The sequence below is a fragment of the Sciurus vulgaris genome, assembly GCF_902686455.1.
Source record: "Sciurus vulgaris genome assembly, chromosome: 4".
Lineage (NCBI taxonomy): Eukaryota > Metazoa > Chordata > Mammalia > Rodentia > Sciuridae > Sciurus > Sciurus vulgaris.
Window position 1 is genome coordinate 140,793,562 of NC_136464.1, and position 15,230 is coordinate 140,808,791.

General features: G+C 37.9%; 1 protein-coding gene across 3 annotated transcripts in view; it reads right to left on the minus strand.

The window, feature by feature from the left end:
* The window catches only part of EPSTI1 (epithelial stromal interaction 1), a 97,487-nt gene extending 83,429 nt beyond the window's left edge, over positions 1–14,058 (minus strand). The window contains exon 1 of one of the 3 annotated variants that reach the window (XM_079136961.1): positions 13,716–14,058. In XM_079136961.1, the coding sequence (XP_078993087.1) occupies positions 13,716–13,885 (170 nt within the window). In that variant the 5' untranslated portion in view covers positions 13,886–14,058. The remainder of the gene's footprint in view (positions 1–13,715) is intronic. The other 2 variants (XM_079136962.1, XM_079136963.1) reach the window with 2 other exon arrangements.
* Between the last annotated feature and the right edge of the window lie 1,172 nt (positions 14,059–15,230).

Below are 15,230 nucleotides of genomic sequence, written 5' to 3' on the forward strand. Positions count from 1 at the left end.
GAGCAAATCACCCTTGATCCCAAGCCTTATACCACCCCTGATCCAGGATTCTACATCTTGTGAGTAAGAGGGCTTATGACATCCTCTTTGGTCACGGAAACTATAGTGCCTAAAATATCATCCACATACTCAAGAAGGCGATGTGAAATTGCTTAGTTTTTTCATCAGTATAACTCACTGTCTCTGATAGAAGGCTAAGATAGACACCCAGAAGGTAAAGATAAGCAAGCAAGAGATCATCAGGGATTTTGTTACATAGGATGCCTTTATGGAAATAAGAAAGAGGGGCAAATGCCACATACAATCTGGGTATCCTTCATCTTAGTAAGTCATCATAAATTTATGCAAATTAGAAATTTGTGCCCCTTTTTTCAGGTGGAAGTAACCCCATAATGGGGCACACAGCTTGGTATTATTTCAGTTCTGCATTTCCACCTTAGCTGGGCAAGTCTGTACAGTTATCAACCTGTGCAACTATACAGAGTGGACCTGAGTTGTTGTATTTCTTCACTTAAAAACACTTCCACATAAATACAGATGACAAAGAAAGTTAACAGGAAGAAATTGCCCTAAAAATACAAAACCAAAAAAAAGTATACAATATATAATATTGCAAATAATCACCATTTTTAAGAGGCCAAAAACCCAGCATAGAAGTAGATGTGGGGATCAATTGATAGCTATACTTGAAAAATGTCCAAAATAGCTTCCTCAATGAATGTGGCTACAGGAAATGATGTGTTCAGAACACAGAGATGTCAGGTCTGGGATTTGATTTGCTTCTACTTTCAAGTGACTAAATTAACTCATTACTGTTTCATGGATGCTGGCAGGAGACAAGAGGCTCCTAGGTCAGAGAAGAAAGATTCATGGCACAAGCATTAAGACCATTCAGCTTATTTACATGTTTTCTCTGGCCCAAGATCTTATGGGGCAACATGATGGATGACACATACATGCTATATTTACACTAATAAATCTAATACTGAGAAACACTAAGTTTGGGGAACCACCACTTTTATAGCACTTTTATAGTGTGTATAGCATACACACTTTTATTGCTTATAAAGTAAGCAAGGCTGGTCTTTGTCTTGGGGCAAGTGTACTTATCTCTCAAGGGTGCCAGCTAGATAAACAACCCTAAGGAATAACTCAGGTTGAAGAGTAGTAGGACTTGACACATTCAGCAAAACATTTAAGAATGTAAGAAGCCCAAGAAGGACTGCCTTTCCCAAGAAAAGAATAGTAAGGATTAACATTCTTTTAAAGTATAGTTTAGAGGGGATGGTAGAGTGCTTGCCTACCATGCAGGAAGGTCTCAGGTTTAAGCCCTAGTAGTGAGGTGGCAGTGGGAGAGCATAGCTTAATGATAAGGAAATTGTCATTTGCATCAAAACCATTTATCAAAGGAGCTATTGTATTCTCTTTTATAATTAAAAGATTTTGAGGGAGGGTACTGGGGATTGAAACCAAGAACTATCCACCACTGAGCTACATCCTCAGTCATTTTTATTTTTTATTTTGAGATAGGGTCTCACTAAGTTGCCAATGCTGGCCTCAAGCTTGCTATCCTCCTGCCTCAGCCTCATGAGTAACTAGATTACAGGTGTATGCCACTGTGCCTGGCCTTATTAAAGCTTGATTATGTCCAAATCTTAATCATTGCTCCTCAAGTTATCTATGACTTAGAGAAAACCAGAAATGCAAGAAAGAGTGATGTATATCTCAAACTATGCATTAAAAATGAATTTTTTTCATTTCAAATTTTGAAAGAAATATAGAAGAAAAGGCAAATAACTTTTTTTGAATACTTAAAAGTTACTTGCAATCTCACCTCTCGATGATGACGATTATAGTTTTACTTGGGTGAATGTCCAACCAATCAATGTTTTCTACAGACTGTATTAGTTTGCAATCATTTATTAAGTACAATTGCATACCCTGCTTTCATTTGTAAGTGGTTTCTTTAAATGGCTATATAGTATTTCACAATATGTATACATTATAATATAACTCAGACATTTCAGTTGTTTCAAATATTCACTATGATTAATAATCCTGCAGGATGTACAAAGCAAAAAGCTTTGCACAGACAATTATCCAGAAGAAAATTTTTATAGTTTTCTTTGAAATCATTCAAGGAGTATGAACTACATTTAATTTTTTTTTTAACTTGGATATCCCATTTGCATTTCCAAAGTCCAACAGACAGTTTGATCACATTATTTATTTTCACTTATGTCTGACTCTCCTCAATTCTTAAACTAGAAAAGATACTGGTCCTTCCCAACATTCCTTCTCACTTCCTCCTTACTAATAGCACTACTATATTACTCAAGTTGATGATCTGCCCAATTAAAAGACTGTAGTCTGCAACCTTTATAGCTAGTTGTAAAAACGTGGTTAAGTTTGGGACACTAAGATGTAAGTGGAAGACCTTAAAAGGGATTTATTTAAAAGTCCCTTTAAATGAAGACAGACAGATAGGAAAAGCTTTCTGTTGCTTTTCCCCTTCCTGGAAGGCTAAAATGGTAACCATGTGCTCGAACAGCTATCTTGGTCAATGTAGCATCTTGAATATGGAAGTCATGCATAAGGATTTCAGCACAGAAAGCAGTCTGGCCCTCTGTAAAACCACCTCATTCATGCTAATCTATGCCAAACTGCCTGACTTCAAACCCTAATTCTCCTACTTCCTAACTACATAATTTTGAACAAATTAGCTTTTCTATTTTTCACCTGTAAGATGTGGCTAATAACTACCTAATAAGGTATGGATATAAAGTGCTTAGGACAACACTGGAAAATAACAAATTTTCTCTTATGATTGCCTATTATTTGTACTGTAAAACCCCTGTACAATCTACCTTCAGACTTATTTTATAGGGAGGATATAAAGCCTTGTGTAAGATGACAATGGAGAATGTCTACTTCATGTGTAATGATGACACCTATTTTATTATATATAATACAATCTGGCTCTGGATCACTAATACATCTTTTTAGTGCTATGACTTAATCACTTTGCTTCATCTTTGCATATTTATTAATGTATACATGCATACATATGTATATGTGTGTGTGTGTATATATATATATATATATATATATGTATTTAGTTTTTCCAATTTTTTTTTTTACATCCTTGGTTCCGCCTCTTCCCTCTAACATCAAAATCCTGCTCTTCTCTAAAATTAGTATCCTGATTTCTGAGTCTTTTCTTTGTGTCACAGGAGTAATAAGAACTGGTCCATGAAACAAAGTGGTACTGATAAATATCTCTTTTAAAGAGCTACCCTTCCTTTTCGAATGGTAGCATAGTTCTGAGCCCAGGCTTTGCTCTTCAACATAATGAAATATACCTACAGTGAACTTAAGTATTCAGCTCCATGACAAATCTTCGTTTAAGTTCTCTAGTTTTCAAAAGAGAAAAGAAATATCCTGAGCTTTAGGATATTACCTAGAATTAATTTTTCTCCAACTTTTAATCTTAAATTTTAAGCCTAACAAGCAAAATTTAAACATTAGTAAAATGAATAGCCATTAATTAGTATTTACTTGTATTTACCAATTGTTAATGTTTTACACATTTGTTTTTTCTGGCCTATTTTTTTTTTTTTTTTTTTTTTCCTGAACTGTATGAAAGTAAGCTCAGGGTCATGATACATCATCCCTAAAAACTTTAGCCTGTATTTTCAAGGAGCAAAGACATTCTCCTACTTATCCATAATAACAGTATCACACCCATACTTAATAAAGTATCATACTTTATTAATACAGTATTACCTAATTATATTCAAATTTCCAAATCCTTTCAATTTTAATATTCCTCACTATTCCCACCTCATCCTATATCCCATTATGAATTATGCATGTCTGTGGACTCATAATCTAAGCTATTTCCTTGACTTTTTTCTTCCTTTCATGAATGACATTTTGAAAGGGTCCAACTAAATTTGTCTTCTAGAATGCTTCACAATCTGGATTTTTTAAAAAATTGTTTCCTCGTGATTAGATTAGTTTAAACATTTTTAGAAAGATGACACAGGAGATATTATCCAAGATTCCACTGTGAGGACAAGGATTGTTTCCTTGTACAACTAAGAAATAAAGCAATGTGAAAAACAGTTATCTACCTATGTGGTAGATAGCAATCACATTTTAAAACAAAGATTAGAAAGAGAATGTCTTCTGTATATCACTTTCTCTTGGCTGTAAGAATCAAAGGGCATAAGGAGTCTAAGATTTTCTACTTGGCATAAAGAGTCAAAGAACACAAACTACACCTTAAAAATAAAGATCTCTTCATACTAAAAAGGGTTTAAGCACTTTAAATGTAAATATACTTTAAAACGTTTATTTCTAGCCAGAATTACAGGGAACTTTCACATTCTATATTATCTTGGTCATGTTTGAGATTTTTTAACAAGCAGATATTTTACTGCTATAATCAGGAAAAAGTAGTTCAAAGACTTTTAAATGAGGAAATATTTAAAATAAGTATTTCTTAAGAGAGGGGCTCAGATATTCTTAGAAGATTAGGTAGCACGAGGATTCTGCTCTCACTAGTATCTTAGTAAAACAAACACTGGGTAATACCAGTCCTTGAATTTTAACGATGATAAATGCCTTCAGTTTTTCTACAGGACTTTAATGGATTGTCTTTTAAGTCTTCATATTTGGGGGGATTACAAACATTACAGAACAAAGGAACCATCATCAGCTGATGTTCTGATGTAGAACAGACCCTTCAAAGGCAGTCTACTCCCTTTGATTATTTTTTTCTCTTAAGCTTTTGTTTCAGATTCAAATATGTTCTGAATAGATGCAATTAACCTTAACAATATGTATAACCTTACAGCACTCTGCTGACTTTGAAGTAAGTAACCTTACTGTGTAATTGAACTAAGTCTCATTTTTCCCTCATTTCTTCCCTGCTTCTACTGATCATTATAGGTATTATGTATTTTCAAGCTTTCATCATCCTGTTGATTTATTGTTTCACTGTTTCAGCTGTCAAAGACTTTGGAAAAATGTCCATTCATTTTTGATGATACTGTATTTGAACAAAAATGATTGCTCCCCAAGACTTGGCAGACGGCAAATGCATACCATACTGAGGAGCAGAAAAGTTGGAAATTCATTCTAAACAGGACCATAATTTCTACCCTCCTATATAAACAGGAAGGTAAATTTGATTTAATCAAACTAAAATGTCTTTTCTTTCCATCCACTCAATCTGTTTTGCCGTACATAGAACCATGCTTTTCAAACTGTAGGTGGTAACGCACTAATGGGTTATGAAATCAATTCAATAGATTTATTTTTAATGAACAATAGAAAATGTCAGAGTGTATCACATGTACCAAGGGTGAGACTGTTTTGTGAAATTTCACTGCAGTTATATATACCCTCATATATACTCAGGCACACACTAGGTCATGATGTCAAAAGAATTGCTCACAGTAGGCTATGGTCAGAAGTCTGAAAAATGACCAGAAGTCACCATATGGTTGAGGTTGCTCAGAAACAGTAACAGTGAGAGAACTGATCTAGCTCTCTGTCATTTGTGAAAAGCAGCACAGAAAAGAAGATTCTCACAAAAAACTCAGCTCTTGCAAGCTACTTTTCTACCTAAATCATTTTAAAGCTGTGTTGGCACCATGGCATTTAAGAACACAGCAGAGACAGGAATGTCTCTCTGACCTTCCCCACCATTGGCCACTTGAAGTAGGCCATAAAAGAATTCTCTGACCTTTCTCTAAAGCAGGCCATTTCAGAGCAATCCTCCCTATACCCAGAGGAAAAGAGGAAAAGAGTGAAGGTAGAGAGACATAAAGAAGAATCCGTGCAATACAGGCTTGCTGAGATTCCCCAGTTTATTACCATTAAACAAAAGGAGGTTATTATTATACCCCCTTTTGACCGATCATACCTCTACATGAGAGTCCACCCTTCATCAGTTCTAAACATAAAAAATAGGTTTCTGTTTCTTTGGATCTTCATTTCAGAAGGTTCCCAGGTCATACAAAATTTACAGTAGGGGCTCAAGTTGTGGCTCAGTGGTACATTGGCCTAGCAAGTGTGAGACACTTTCTCAGCACCACATAAAAATAAATAAAATTAAAGTATTGTGTCCATCTACAACTAAAAAAAATTTTTTTTAATTCATATTAAGTAAATTTGTTTGCTTTTCTCTTGTTAATCTGTCTTTTGTTAGAGGGGTCTCAAACATGATCCTAAGGATGAATAAGAGATATTTTTTCCCCTACAGTCATAAATAAATTTCATATTACTGTTCCTATATTAACACTCTGTCCCATAGAATTTCTCTTCTTGATGTGAAAATAAAATAGGACATCAGCTAGCTTGCAGTATCACTCCTTCCTCCAGCTCTAATAGACAAGGTCCAGACTTTTGCAGATAGGTTGGAATGCTGACTCTATGAATAAGAAAAGGAATGAGAACATTTTATCTTCCACAACTCAGTATCCTCCTATGTGAAGTGGCAAAGTGTTTACTATGAAGATAAAATTCAATAATGTATGTGACACACTTAGCCCAGGACATAGTTAAGCATTTCAGATATATGAAGAATCTGATTGTTATTGATTTTGTTTATTTTGAACTTTCAGGAGTATTCAGTTAAACTATTCCAACCACCACTAATTTACTGTATGCTACCACAGTATTGCAATGCTTCTTTACATTTATCACTTCACAAATAAGTAAAATAGGCAAGGCACTACTAGTTAGGTATTGAATCTGGTCATTGTTGAGACACCTACCCAATTTATTGAATCATATCATTATGATTAGGGGTTAAATACTATCTGTTACTTTACAAACTTCCTGAATGCTTGTGAACCTTGCCTAGGGACTGAGTTAAATAATTCCCCAATGAAAATCCACCTATATTAAGACATCAGGAAGATTACTCATTAGAATCAATCATAGATCCTCTCTTCCGATGTACTATTATTTCATAACACTGAAAGGGACGTCAGCATTATCCAGTTCTTCATCTCCAGGAAGGAGTAATAAGCCAATGCTTTCATGCCATTTAGCATCTATGGGCAAAACCCATTTCCTCATAATCATATGGAGAGAGGAAATTGAAATCTGGAATGCTGCAGCGAGGAAGAAATAGTGAAAGCAGTTCTTATAGGCACAAATAACTGCAAAAACTTGCACTTGATTTAACTCATTAAGTCCCAAGATTTCAATTCTGTGAATATTTCAATGAAATTGACCCAGGTACATTAAAATGGGTTGGAATTCATAATCTAGAACTTACATATTAACTAATATTATTATACAGTTGTTTATTATATATCATATTTAAGTTTTACAGGTGTTCCACATCTGGGATCATGAGACAAAATGGGTTAAGACCATTTTCTGTAACAAGTTCAGATGTTTATTTAAGTTCTTAGATATAAGAAACCATACTTCAGAGTTTCAATATATGGTGATTATAAAAATTTAATATGAAAATTTAATGACCTTATTATTTTACATCCCACCTTATAGTCCATCTTTAACTTATACAAAATTCTTTACAAAATGCAAAACAAACACAATGCTTTTTCCAGTTGTTTCACTATTTATTTCTTGTTTTTTTAAATTGTAAACAAATGGGATACATGTTGTTTCTCTGTTTGTACATGGCGTAAAGGCATACCATTTGTGTAATCATAAATTTACATAGGGTAATGTTGTTTGATTCATTCTGTTATTTTTTCCCTTCCCCCCCCACCCCTCCCACCCCTCTTTTCCCTCTATATAGTCCTTCCATCCTCCATTCTTGCCTCCCTCCCTAACCCTAACACTAACCCCTCCCACCCCCCATTATGTGTCATCATCCACTTATTAGCGATATCATTCGTCCTTTGGCTTTTTGAGATTGGCTTATCTCACTTAGCATGATATTCTCCAATTTCATCCATTTGCCTGCGAATGCCATAATTTTATCATTCTTTATGGCTGAGTAATATTCCATTGTATATATACCACAGTTTCCTTATCCACTCATCAATTGAAGGGCATCTAGGTTGGTTCCACAGTCTGGCTATTGTGAATTGAGCAGCTATGAACATTGATGTGGCTGTATCTCTGTGGTATGCTGATTTTAAGTCCTTTGGGTATAGGCCAAGGAGTGGGATAGCTGGGTCAAATGGAGGGTCCATTCCAAGTTTTCTAAGGAATCTCCACACTGCTTTCCAGAGTGGCTGCACTAATTTGCAGCCCCACCAGCAATGTATGAGTGTACCTTTCTCCCCACATCCTCGCCAACACCTGTTGTTGCTCGTATTCTTGATAATCGCCATTCTAATTGGGGTGAGATGGAATCTTCGGGTGGTTTTGATTTGCATTTCTCTTATTACTAGAGATGTTGAACATTTTTCCATATGTTTGTTGATTGCTTGTAGATCTTCTTCTGTGAAGTGTCCATTTCGTTAGCCCATTTGTCGATTGGATTATTTGCATTCTTGTTGTAGAGTTTTTGAGTTCTTTATAGATTCTGGAGATTAGTGCTCTATCTGAAGTATGATTGGCAAAGATTTTCTCCCACTCTGTAGGCTCTTTCTTCCCATTGCTGATAGTTTCCTTTGCTGAGAGAAAGCTTTTTAGTTTGAATCTATCCCAGTTATTGATTCTTGCTTTTATTTCTTGTGCTATGGGAGTCCTGTTGAGGAAGTCTGGTCCTAAGCCGACATGTTGAAGATCTGGACCTACTTTTTCTTCTATAATCTGCAGGGTCTCTGGTCTGATTCCGAGGTCCTTAATCCATTTTGAGTTTAGTTTCGTGCATGGTGAGAGATATGGGTTTAGTTTCATTCTGTTGCATATGGATTTCCAATTCTCCCAGCACCATTTGTTGAACAGGCTATCTTTTCTCCATTGCATATTTTTGGCCCCTTTGTCTAATATGAGAAAATTGTATTTATTTGGGTTTGTGTCCGTGTCCTCTATTCTGTACCATTGATCTACCTTTCTATTTTGGTACCAATACCATGCCGTTTTTGTTACTATTGCTTTGTAGTAGAGTTGAAGATCAGGTATTGCGATACCCCCTGCTTCACTCTTTCTAAGGATTGCTTTAGCTATTCTGGCAAACACAATGCTTTTTAAAGACAAAAAAAAAAAAAAGAGAAATCAGGAGTTGGCTATTAATAAGTGCTCTTACCAAGCTGTCCTTGATTCTCCCCTCATCTCCTTTGAAAGTTTGGGAATAAAGGGGAAGGAAAAGTTTCAGTTACATGGGTTATTTCTTTCCCCCCAAGCAAAAGTGGGGAATATCCCGTAGGCCCCAAGGGAAGAAATGAGAAAAAAGAGTGGGCTTCCTGAATACGCATAGACAGTTTGCCAACAATGAACTTGAAAGAGAGATAGAGAGTCTACACTATTGTCATTTGGATATGGTGTGCCCTAGAGACTGTGCCACTCTGAGTCCTTCCAGAAGGCAACACCAAGATGGTGTTAGAAAAGCAAGCGATGGACCAGGGGAGTGCCTGCGGAGGATAAATGGGGAGAATGGGGGGTAGGCAGGAAAACCCGAGGACAAGAGCAGGGCTGAGGAGAAGAAGGGCTGAGTAGAAGGAGCCTCGGAGTGCACACAGTTCTCAGAAAGTCTTGGCTGGTTTAGCGGGGAGTCTTCTGGCAAAAGTGCCATACGGGCCAGGAACAGGCTGGCACTAGAACCTGTGATGCCCAGACCTGGCTGGGAAGGTGGCAGCATACACAAGCACTGGGAGCCAAGGGTGTGATAGAGGCAAAAGGGCAGCAGCTGGGGCTGCCACTGACTCTATTCCCCACAGTTAAGTTATCATGAAGGAGACAATCTGAATGACAAGTTTCTCTGACTGCCACAGAGGCCATCTAAACTCCTATTTGAAAAAATAAATACACAGCCATTGTCCCTGGGTCAACAACCAGCTCCCCAAACCCTCGGAATTCTGAGTGACCATTAGTTTTGGGGTGCTAATGAAAGGACTCACGGTGGGTATCTCTGGATAGTTTGGGGATGGAGGCTGGTGGTCAGGAAAACCAACTATGTGATTAAAAGGTTAAAACTTTTGGTCCCCTACCCTAATCTCTGAGCAGGTGAAAGGTGTAGAGATTGAGTTCAGCCACTAATGGGCAATGATTTTGTTTTTTATGCCTACACAATGAAGCTTCTACAGCAACTCTTGAGCCCCCATGTTTGGGGAGCTCCCTGTTGGTAAACACAACAAGCACCTACCCAGACAGGGCACAGACGCTGTCTACACGACACACCCTCCACCTTTGCTCCCAGTACCTTGCCCCATGTATCTCTTCCACTTGACCATTTCTCAGTCAGATCTTTTACAATAAAACTATAATTTTAAGACTAGTGGTTTCTGTGAGCTCCCTTTCATTCCAGTGAATTATCAAACCTGGGGGAGGGAAAAGGTGGTGGGCAATCCCCCAGTTTGTAGTCTACCAGGCTGACAACTCATTTGCAGCTGGTGTCTGAAGTCTGAATTGGAAGCAGTTTTGCGGGCTGAACCCTTAATTTGTGGAGACTGCACTAACTCTGGGCAGTTGGGGTCAGAATTGTATAGAACTGTAGGGCACACAGTAGTGTCAGAGTTTAGTTGGTGTTAAAAATAACATATTTGGTGTCAGAAAACATGCACACACGTGTGCATACACACACAGAACACACACAACTTCTCATTATCCTGCAGGTTGCAGCTCAGGCATCACTTCTTAGGAAAGAATTTCCTGCTGCCACAACTAGTTCAGACCCTGGTTTTCCTTTATTCTACACATAAAGATCATTCATGTAATTATCTTATAAATGTCTGCCCCATCAATTAGACAGCGAGCTTCATAAGGTCTTTTTTGTTGAATGGTTATTTATTCCTATGCTTAAAATTATCAAGAGGGAAAGATCCTCTTATTATCGGGCTGTTGTGAGGGCTGAGTTAGTATGTGAAATGCATCATTACACAGTAAGCACTACATAAGTATTTGCTATTATTTTTGCTCATCTTTAAGTCTCTACAGTACTTCATATAAAGCAAGCCACAAATATGTTAAGGTAAACTAAATCTGTATATAAATTATGTTAAAGGTAACTGTGCAGTAAAATTCTACATTATGGGTTCATTTTCAAAATATCTTTTTATTTCCTTCAGACAACATCAAGCTAAAGGAACATACCGTGCTATGACGATAGACAAGTATCCGAATGAAGCGAACCCTCTGTATAACACAGTCAAGGGGGTCTATTACCCAGAATGGGGTAAAAATCAGGTTAAAACTCCATGTCTTTGTCTTTATCTAGATGTGATATGAGTGAAAGATATTAACAAACAAGCAAAATATTAGAGGGAAAGATGAATGATTATTTTGGAATAGAGGTTTGTATAAGCTTTTTCTCTCTAGATCTGTGTGGATATAAAATTTAAGGACAAAAATCACCAAGTAAAAATAACTGGGAAAGATAATATGAAATAACAAATACTTATAATTACTTATATTCAAATACCATCAAGAACCCAGGCTTGCCTTATATTCTATCAGAGGTCATCAGGAATCATTGACTTTAACAGATTACCATCGATTTTTTTTTTAATATATAAGTAGATGTTTTAAATCAGTGTTTGTTTTTTTTTTCAAAACACAATCACTCTATTTAAGGGTGATGCATAGTACTGGGTCAAATAACATTTGTTAAATGAAGTTAAGGCTACCAACTTCTAATATTTACTGGATATTTTCTTGAAGGTTGATATTATTTCAAGTAATGTGAAAACTGAGGTGTAAAGCATCTATGCATCTCAGAAAGCAATTAACAATAGAATCAGAACTTGAACCCAAGGCAACCTTGCATCAAAGCCCATATTACTAATCCCCATATTGGGGCTCCCTAAATGAATTGGCAGAAGGATATATACAAGATTAAATTTCAAACTGCAGTCATACAAATATGTTCTAATGTGGATGAATAGAACTTCACTATTAAAGCACATTACCCTCTCTAAATTGCTTCTAATTTCCTTCTCCCCCAAAATAAAACCCTATATTTTTAGTGTTGTTAATTTTACCAAGATATTATTTGTCACTCAACCATTCTCCTTTGTTTCCCACTTCCATTAAAGGAGTCAACTGAGAAAGTGGATATAAGTAACTGATTCACATGGGAAAAAAATTCAGAGATAATTGAACTCTTCCAGGAATTTCTCTAATGGTCTATTTGCAAATCATCTTAGAAATCACAAAATAGTATGCAATGAGGTCTTTGGGGTACTGAGGCCTGCATAACTAATCAGCAAACTGCCCCTTTCTGAACAATTTGATCCAGCAAGAGTCTGAAGTAAATCAAATAAGAAAACATATACAACCACTAATGCTTCTAAGATGATGCAAGCACACAAATGGTTGTATCTAAATAGATACTTTTTAATAGAAAAAGTCATGCAAATTATTTTATCATTAACCACTCAGGGACATGAGACCATATGTCAATGACCTCAATTGCTATTAAATATTGCAGCTCATAGACAGTAGGTTACCTAAAATTAATGAGCTTCTATTATGGCAAGATGCCAATTATTCTGAGAAGAGAAATTCAGCAATCTCTAATTGATTTCTAGATCATCCACCACACCTTAGGGTAACCCTAAGCTGAATAATGCTGAAGTCCTGATACTTTCAGAATTCAAGGGAAGAGAGAAGCTCTACAGTTTATTGGTCATAAGGTTATAACTATTCCTTAGCAACCAGCATCTGTCTGTCATGTGACCAAGAAGGAACTGAAAAGGATGAAATTGGACAGTTACAATTCACAAAGGCAACACTTAAAGACAGTAATGTCTTTACAAACTGTAGAGTAGTGTGAAAACAGCTCACTTCATCGGGTGGAAGAAGAGGATAGATGACCCCCTGTATAATAAATGTGTCCAGGATCCTGCAGTCCCAGAACCAAAGACTAAGAATAAATACCACTTATCTGCTCCTGCTTAGGTGCATTTCACCTAGAGTCATGCAGTCCTCACTTTCTTGGCCTCGCTCTTCTAGTACCAGGAGGTTAGTCTATGTGGGAGTCTGATTGGGATGCAAGCTTGCTCCCGAGGGTAACATCTGATCATCTCTTTGCTCCATATAGCACTCCTTCCTGGCCCTTACCCTGACATCTGACTGGTGATTCCATTTACAGCACAGTATTTCTAAAAAATTAGGCGAAACTTATTTTCATACCTAGTTGGGAGTTTCAATTCTTAAGACGGCCGAAAAATTAGGGAGAGATTTCGCCACACCCATCCCTTTCAACCCGTAGTCAGTCACAAACAGTAAAACGGTGTCCTTTTTTTCCTTGTTTTTGTTTTTTGGTACTGGGGAGTGTAGGGGAGAGCTTTACCACTGAGCTACATCCCCAGCCCATTTTATTTTATTTATCTTGAGACAGGGTTTCACTAAGTTGCTGAGGCTGGCTTAAAAGTGTGTTCTTAAAAGAAAAGTGGGGCCGGGTTGGAATATTCAGTAATGGACCACAAACTGGCGGATTGGAGTATGATAAGGTAATTCATGGATGCTTTCATTTAAGCAAATGATATTTCATTCTCTCCAGAAAATCTTGTTATTGGGCCCCTATGCTTTCCAGCTCCAAAGACTAGGACCGTGCCTGTGAGTATGCTTGGGGCCCAGGTCCCACCCGCCAACACAAGTGGTTCAATACTTACCTCCCCTGGCCCGCGGGGCCCAGGCTCTCCCGCGAAGGGGACTTGGGGGTCGCCTCCACACCCTGTCTCTGGCTTTGCAACGGGCCCACCTCCCCGCGCCACCCGCTGGCGTCCTGGGAAGCAGAGGAGGCGCCAAGCTTGGAGCCCACCACCTTGCTGCGAGTGTACATGGTTCAGAGCCCGCGGTCCTGGTCCTGGGCCGCCGCCGCTGCTGCGGGAGGGACACAGGCAGGGACACTGGGAGAGTCTCGAGAGGGGATTCCAAAGAGCAGAGGCAGCGGTTTTAACAGCTGAGTTTCGATTTCTCCCTTCTAGCCGCTAGTTGCTCCCGCCCCAGAGAATTTCCCCATTTGTTCTCCTCCCAGGCGCCCTTTGACCTTAGCGCAGGTTTAACAACTGGTCGGAGACCCCACCCCAACCCGCCCGCTGGGATGTCGCGCTGAGCTAACTCGCCGAGCTGCAGGTGAGTTGACTTAAGGTCTCACAGCCACCTTAGAGTATAGTAAGGATCCTTGTGACCCGCCTGACACTTTGTGAGGGAGGAGCCTCAAGGAGACTAGGTACTTTCAGGAACTGTTTAACAGGTATCCCTAATTTGAGGTCAATTTTAGATGTTTAAGACTATGAACAATATTACCTTGAGACTCCAGAGATTAGGTCGATAACAAAAATCAAACAAAATATTACCTTTTATTAGTTACAACTGCTGTTTGGTTTTGCAATGCAGGTCCTTTCTAGTTAGAGGAAATGGAAAGTGAACTTGAAAGAAAGATGATAATAAAACCCATGGAGCTAAAGAAGCAAGCTGAGGACTAGGTAGATTCTCTGAATAACCTTGATTCTCTGAATAACCTTGCTAAGTAATTGACCAGACATTCAAAAAATATTAATTAAATATTTGCTCTGTGCTGGACACTATGCAATGATTTAACTATGGTATGGCAGTTTTTAAAAAATATGCATTTGCAGGAGTTTTTGTAAGTCAGGGACCTATGAAACATTTTTAAAGATGCCCAGATGATTCAAATTTGTGCCAGACTGCTCACCATGGTCACAATGCTGGCTATACAAAGATGCTATAAGGCTTTTCCTGTATTCCAGGACACTGGTAAACAAATACTAATGCCACCCTGGGATAAATTAAATTACAGGTAGAAGTGTTAGGCTAGACAGAGGAAAAACCTAGGGACAAGTCGCCTAATTCAGGAGACGGTACATTTAACAGTGAGCAACAAAAAGGCATGGAAGTTCACAGGGGGTCATTATGATAGGGAGACAGCTTTTCCAGTCCTTTGAGACCAACTCTACCACATATTGTCCACATGACCAAGTATGATTCTCTTAATTCTTCAGAGGTCGGGTTTTCTCATCTGTACAATGTGACGTGAAGTTATAGTCCTCTCACTTTATGGTATATTGTGAACAATAAAGAAATAATTCACATCAGTGGTTCTTGGAGCTGATTTTGCCAGGAGCAGACACTGAGCACTGCCTGGAGTCATATTTTATTGTGAA